Genomic DNA, 7,646 nt, shown 5'->3' with positions numbered 1-7,646 from the left:
TCAGGGGTTGTTAAACAGAGAAACCTGACTCTAAAAACACAACACAACAAAACGACAAGGTAATCTCAAGAGAATCAACAGCAGCAGAAGAAATCAAGATGTTCATAATAATGTTATTTTTCATGTTTGGGGAAACATGAAAAATGGTACAAGTAAAAATCCACTGTAGACAGTTTTATTATCTTTATAAAGTTGGGTGGATCTTAAGCAATCAGTCTTGACATTATTAAGTATTCTCTTTAAGGAACTCTTCAAGAATTAACATATTTGGAAACTCAGGTTATGTTTGTTCTTCCTCTTATGCACAACATAGTAACATTATTGGCACAGAGATTGCAGGGAGGAACCATGCTCACCACACCTGAGTCCTGGGCACACCCACTTGCTCACTTCCCCCAACTCATTTTCCCCTAGTTCTACTCAGCATTTCCTCTCAGGGATGCAGCAAGACTTGCCTGTGGCAACACTCATTTCCCCAGTCCCTCAGATACTGCGGAGATAAGACAGTAGAGGAGGAGTTTACAGACANGTTTATACTCAACTAAATTGGAAAATCTGGACGAAATGGACAATTTTGTAAACACATACAAGGTGCCACAGTTAAACAGGATCAGACAAATGATCTAAACAGTCCCATAACCCCTAAAGAAATAGAAGTAGTAATTAATAGTCTCCCAACCAAAAAAAAAATCCCAGGATCAGAAGGGTTTATTGGAGAATTCTATAAGACCATCGAAGAAAACCTAATACCAATACTCTTCAAAGTATTACACAAAACAGAAACAGAAGGTACACTACCCAATTAATTCTATGAAGCCACAACTATGCTTATACCTAAACCACACCAAGGCCAAACAAAGAAAGAGTACTTCCGTCCAATCTCCCTTAAGAAAATTGATGCAAAAATACTCAATAAAATTCTTGCCAACCAAATCCAAGANCACATCAAAATCATCATTCACCACGATCAAGTAGACTTCATCCCAGGGATGCAGGAATGTTTCAATATAAGGAAATCCATCAACATAATCCAATCCAATACCAGACACTGGGTTCTATAATCTAAAGAAAGGTTATCCAGCAGGGTTTTTTTTTTCTATTGTTGTTGTTTTTTGTTATTGTGGTTTTGAAAGACAGAGTCTCAGTCCCTTGGGAAGAAGGATTTTTGGCTGTATATAGATACGTGTATTTTACATTTATCTTGATTTCTAGATTGTTTAAAATACAGAACACATAAAATAACAGACATCTATGCCTCTGTCACTCAGAACTGAGCATGTCTACCCCCCTTTCTCTCAGGTGAAATCACCCCAGTAGGCAGGGATGGGTGAGCAGCAAGCCTCTGTCCCTCTGCTGTGCCCTGTTCCCTGTTATTCCTAGCACTTCCCTCTTGACACCCAGCAGTTCATCTAATGAGAAGCTTTATCTCTTACATGGTTGGGATATTACCTGATAAGTTACCTACTGGCTACAATCCCATTACTTGGGAAGCAGAGGCAGAAGGATCAGACATTTAAGGCCATGCCTGTAATCCCAGGTCTCTGCAGGTGGAGTCAGAAGAGTCAGAAGTTCAAGGTTCATAATGAGTTCCTAGGCAGCCTATGCTACAGAGCTCTAGGACATCCTGGGCTTCATGCTTGCTCTTCTAAAAAAGGCTAATCACTGATTATGGTGGACCATGTCTTTAATCCCAGCACTTGAGATACAAAGGAAGGCAGATCTCTGTGATTTTGAGACCAGCCTGATCTACAGAGTTTGTTCCAGGACAGTCAGGGGTTGTTAAACAGAGAAACCTGACTCTAAAAACACAACACAACAAAACGACAAGGTAATCTCAAGAGAATCAACAGCAGCAGAAGAAATCAAGATGTTCATAATAATGTTATTTTTCATGTTTGGGGAAACATGAAAAATGGTACAAGTAAAAATCCACTGTAGACAGTTTTATTATCTTTATAAAGTTGGGTGGATCTTAAGCAATCAGTCTTGACATTATTAAGTATTCTCTTTAAGGAACTCTTCAAGAATTAACATATTTGGAAACTCAGGTTATGTTTGTTCTTCCTCTTATGCACAACATAGTAACATTATTGGCACAGAGATTGCAGGGAGGAACCATGCTCACCACACCTGAGTCCTGGGCACACCCACTTGCTCACTTCCCCCAACTCATTTTCCCCTAGTTCTACTCAGCATTTCCTCTCAGGGATGCAGCAAGACTTGCCTGTGGCAACACTCATTTCCCCAGTCCCTCAGATACTGCGGAGATAAGACAGTAGAGGAGGAGTTTACAGACACCTTTAAAACCCTGAGCCTCAGTGCTTGCAGGATCATTTCTTCTCACCATCCTGCCCAGCAATGAGTCAAAAAAACTTAAAAATAAAGGGAGGCTTGTCAGAAGCCAGACCTGCCACACCAAAAATCCAGGAGATTGCTGACAAGGTGAGTCCATGCATTTCAGGAAAAAGATTGATCCCAGATCAAACCATCATAATTTGATTCACATTTTGACACTGCAGTAAGAGTGTGGGATATCACAGAAATCAGAAATATATGGGTTTTGTTAAAACTTTGGTACAGCTAAATGTGGAACATTGAGCCAGAGTGATTTTAACATCCTAAGATAAAGTCGGCCAAGCCACACTCTTTACTGCAGCCTTAGTTTTCCCAGAGCCTGAAAGTGAATTCATCATTTTGGATGGGGTCTCTGTGCCTCACATGTCTGATCCCAGAAGCTGCAATTGCTGATGGAATTTTCCAATTCCACTAGTTGAAACTATGTGTGAAGGCACTTAAGTTTATTAAGGATCCCTGAACTGATTCCAGGATGCAATGCCCACCAAACCATCACAGTCAAAATAGAACTCAATGTTTCTAGCAGGTTAATACATGTTGCTTAACTATCATCTAAATAGTAAAAATGTAGCATGTTATGTTTTTTTTTATAAAAGGGAAAGGCATGCAAATTGTAGAGATAGGTTTGCGATTTGTCACCTGATTTTCTAACACCATGTTTTCCTCTTTGAAACGAAGTTATGCTGGAGACCAAGACCAGTTTGGCTTGTTGTCTGTCTGTTTGTTGTTGTCTGTCTGTTTGTTTTTGCATTTGTTTCATATGTAGACTTGCTAGATAATTATCCTGCGAGTAACCCAAGCTAGCTTCAAACCCAAGGCATTCCTGCTGCCTCAACTTCTCAAGTGCTGGGATTACAGGCATGTGCTGCCATGCTAGGCACCATCAGATCTTATGTGAGTAGAACAGATGGGAGCCTTCATGCTTAGGGCACTGGACATTCTACAGGGGTCACAGGCTAAAATTAATGACTAAGTATTTAGGGCTAAATAATTCCCACTCATAGTTTATTTCAGTAAATATCGTGGAACATTTTATTTTTTGAGGAATATTAAATCTTTATACCTTCGTTAGAATCCTCACATGAAGTCGGTGTTCTCAACCCTAAATTTGCACATGTCAGATCTGACTGAAGAGGGCTAGATGGGCCCAAGTGTCTACATTTCTTCCAAAGTCTCTGGGAGAGTGGGCACTCCTACCCTTGACTTAATTTTCCTGTAGGTCCGGATATCTGGCATCCTAGAAGGCTTGGGGGATCTAGGGCCTTAAAAATAGGATGCCAAGGAAGAGGACTCCGTAAGAAGAAAGAGCTAAAAGGACTAAAATACCATAGTGTAGAAAAAGTGTTTCAAAAACAAGGAAGCATAGACGAAGCACAGCTGATACTTATGTTGACTAAGAAAAATCCTCCTGAGATGTTCCAGGATCCCGTGCTATAGGGAAACAGACAGAAATATACAATTATTTGAAATAGAGAGTTACAGCAGATTTTCATGATTTTTCATAGTTGATCATTTGGTTATCTAGAATACCTGCTCTTTTGAAACAGGGGTCTTGCTATTTCTCCATGTGGTCCAAACCTCACAGGTTTAGATAATCCTTTTCCATCTAGCCTCCCAAGTAAGAAGTGTGTCATCCTGCTGGCTAGGATAACTTTTGAGCATGATGTTCTTATTAGTTCTTTGAGGATTTCATACATCCATAAAATAAACTTTGATCATATAAATTTTAAGTTGGGATGCTACTGGAAGGACTTACCTTGCTAATGACACCTCTGTGTAACAAATCTTCAATGATAAAATTCATTTAGAAATGTTTTTTTTGCAACATCTGACAAGCAGAAGGAGATATAGATATTAACGAAGTCACTTCACCCCAGGAAGGAGCTTTGCTGTTTTAAAAGCCTTGCTTTCTGTCCCACCTCTCAGTTAATCTTCAAAGCCCCAAGGCAGGAAAAGATAGATTCTATCCTATATTTAGATGATGAAACCAAGTCTCAAAATGTTTAAGAGTCGTGCAGATTGGAAACTATCCTGTCCTTTCCCTCTGCACAGTCTTAGCACCCTGGGGAGCTATGCAGGAATCAGAGGGAGGGCATGCAGGAAACTTGCCTTCTCTGTGGAAGCCAGGGCCTCAGGTTTGAATCACCATGAGAGATGTATAGTCAACAACCAGTTTATAGGGGGCATATCTTGGGTCTTTCCTAGGATTTAAGCATCTGGTTACAACCTGTAGAAGCTACATAAAAGGTTAAAAGAAACGGCCTCTTTTACACAGAAATTAACAGTGTTGAGGAAATCAAGATATCTAGGGAATATTATAAAATAAAACTTAATTAAGCACTGTTTCATGATCACAGGTTTAAGACCAAAAAGAACATTAGACACTGCTGCCAACTCCTTTACTGTCAGGTGAGCAGGTACAGGGTGGTGGCTCAGCTCCCAGATGTCACTCATCTGTCCTGACTTGCAGGAGACAGCCTGAGGGGACAACTCCCACTAAAGTGTTGAGAGGGAGAGAAACAGGAAGTAAGCTATTTTTAGGAAGCATTTTCTCAATCACAGCAATAATTCCCCTTCAGAGAACACCATGGGTCAGATACTACAGAAAGCCCTTGTTAAATCAGGAAATTCAGTCTACTCCTCCAAGATGGTGGTCTGTTGTGTCCCCACACAGTGTCAGGCCAGAGGGGGTTATTATATCCCTAGAATCATCTGATGAATCCCAGAAAAAATCTCCACTACATGTTGTTTATATGTGTCAAATACTTTGTATTTACTGATTCTGATCAAATATAGACATACCATTGGAACACTTCATTGCAAATCATGACTATATTGTTTTTTGCTTTGTTTTTAGTTTGTGTGTGTGTGTGTGTGTGTGTGTGTGTGTGTGTGTGTGTATGTATGTGAGTGTTTTGTCTTTTGAGGTAGGATTCAATAGGGAACCCCAAGGAGACTGGAACTTTCTATATATTCCAAGACGAATAATACTTTTGAATGATATTCTCCTTCCTCGGTTGTCCAAGTTCTGGGATTAGAGGCTAGAGGCTTGAGCAGCCAGCCCAGGCTCATCAGCATCTTTGAGGACTCTCAGCAGGATGAAGTTCCCAGATTTGTGACTCAAGTAAGATAAGTCAACACAGCCCTAACATCATTGCTCACTTTCTCCTCACCAGGTCAGATCACTGCTTGAAGAGAAAACCAATGAGAAATATGAAAAATTCGAAGCCACCGAGTATAAAGTTCAAGTCGTCCAAGGACTAAATTACTTCATTAAGGTTAGACACCCTCAATCACTGATGCAATTGTTTCATGTTGCCCCAAATATAGCTCCATTTCTTCCACTGGTCTTTAATTAAGACACTTGCAATTGGAAGACACCCAAATCCATTGGATGACAGGTTACCTTGTTTTACCTTGTAAATACAGAAAGCTTTCTTCAGACCTATGGTAAGAAGTCAGTGTAAACACACACACACACACACACACACACACACACAGAGAGAGAGAGAGAGAGAGAGAGAGAGAGAGAGAGAGAGAGAGAGAAGTACAGGTCCATGCATCATGTACACACACTTTTTATATGATGCTGATCAGAGTGACATATATAATGGTGTACTTTGGTTAGAAGCATTTGAATATTAAGGTACTAAGGGATGTCAGAACACAATATCTACTGTAGAACAACAACAAAAAAAACTATCATCATTCCCATAAAGAAAAAAATTGGCAGTTCTTATATGGATGGCCTCAGTCCCAGGTTCATGTCCAAGACCATCAGGAGTGTTCCTCTGATGAAACCTAGGCTTCTTCATTTTTACTTTACATAGGAGACAGCCTGATGTGCATTCACAAAGTAGGTTGTAACACAGCAAAGATATGGGGACCATACAGTCCATATTTTCTAAAGACAATCTGAATTTCTTTTCCCTTATCAAAGTATATGCCAATTTTTTCCCAACTTAGAAGTCAGAAAACAGAATCACTAAAAACAGACTGCCTTCTGCTACTTTCCAGGCATCATGAAAATAAAATGTAACTCTGGAATAATCTGTGCCAAGATTTTTTTCGAGACAGGGTTTCTCTGTATAGCCTTGGCTGTCCTGGAATTCACTTTCACTTTGTAGACCAGGCTGGCCTCGAACTCCGAAATCTGCCTGCCTCTACCTCCCGAGTGCTGGGATTAAAGGCATGCGCCACCACACCCGGCTCTGTGCCAAGATTTTAATGAAAAGTACAATAAATTAAATCCAGATGAAGGAACAGATTAGTGGGTAGGAACACTTGACTGTTCTTGCAGAGGACCTGGGTTTGGGTCTAAGCACTCACATGGCAGCTCACAAGTATCTTTGAGTCCATTTTGAGGGGATTTAACTGACTCTTCTGCTGGCTTCAGGCATTTCATGCCTGTGATGCACTTAAATACAAGCAGAGAAAATTCATATGCAAATAAATGGAATAAAATCCTTTTCTAATAGGTATTAAAAATACATCTAGGAAATACGTCTTCTGCCATACTGTTAGCTGCTCTTTTTCCTAACATAAGGGGGATGGAAGTTTAGCTCACAGGTGCTGCCTTCAGTCAGAAGTGTTGTTTCATCAGAGCTTGGCACATCAAGTCTTGGTGAAAAAGATCTGTCATACCATGGAGATCCACGAGAATAAACTTCCTTCCTTCCTTCCTTCCTTCCTTCCTTCCTTCCTTCCTTCCTTCCTTCCTTCCTTCCTCCCTCCCTCCATCCCTGTCTCGTCTCTGTCTCTCTGTCTCTCTCTTTCTCTCTCTCTTCTTTCTTTCTTGTCTTTCTTTCTTTCTTTCTTTCTTTCTTTCTTTCTTTCTTTCTTTCTTTCTTTCTTTCTTTCTTTCTTCTTTTATGTCTTTCAGATGGATGTAGGATGTGGTTGTTACCTCCACATAAACGTCTTAAGTGGTATTTCCAGTGAAAATGATTTGAAACTCATTGGCTATCAGACTAACAAAACAAAGAATGATGAGCTGACCTACTTCTAAACAGCAAATTCCAACGTGACCTGATGCCCCCTCGTTGTAAAGAGATGCGGCCATCAATAAAGAAGCATTCTTGACATAACTGTTTTCCTCCATCATTACTCAGAATTGTGTTGATGCTTACTTCCTAGACTATTTTTAAACATGGAATGTTTCATGAATTTGTGTGTCATCTTTGGCAAGGGCCTTGGTAACTTCTGTATCATTCTAAGTTTTAAATATACGTGGTGCCAAAGAGAGCACAGTGCTCATGGTTCAGAGTAGAAACTCCACAGTGAACAATACC

The 7,646-nt window shown here is 40.1% G+C and overlaps 1 protein-coding gene across 1 annotated transcript; it reads left to right on the top strand.

Moving 5' to 3' along the window:
• The first annotated feature begins 2,236 nt into the window (after positions 1 to 2,236).
• Positions 2,237 to 7,440, top strand: LOC110314784 (stefin-2-like). The gene is made up of 3 exons (XM_021189005.1): positions 2,237 to 2,442; positions 5,532 to 5,633; positions 7,238 to 7,440. The coding sequence occupies exons 1-3, from the start codon at positions 2,359 to 2,361 to the stop codon at positions 7,361 to 7,363; spliced, it is 312 nt and encodes a 103-aa protein (XP_021044664.1). The 5' UTR covers positions 2,237 to 2,358; the 3' UTR covers positions 7,364 to 7,440.
• Positions 7,441 to 7,646: the final 206 nt, after the last annotated feature.

This window comes from Mus pahari, unplaced genomic scaffold, assembly GCF_900095145.1.
Source record: "Mus pahari unplaced genomic scaffold, PAHARI_EIJ_v1.1 scaffold_10803_1, whole genome shotgun sequence".
In the NCBI taxonomy this organism is placed as follows: domain Eukaryota; kingdom Metazoa; phylum Chordata; class Mammalia; order Rodentia; family Muridae; genus Mus; species Mus pahari.
This window is presented reverse-complemented; position numbering and strand designations above follow the sequence as displayed.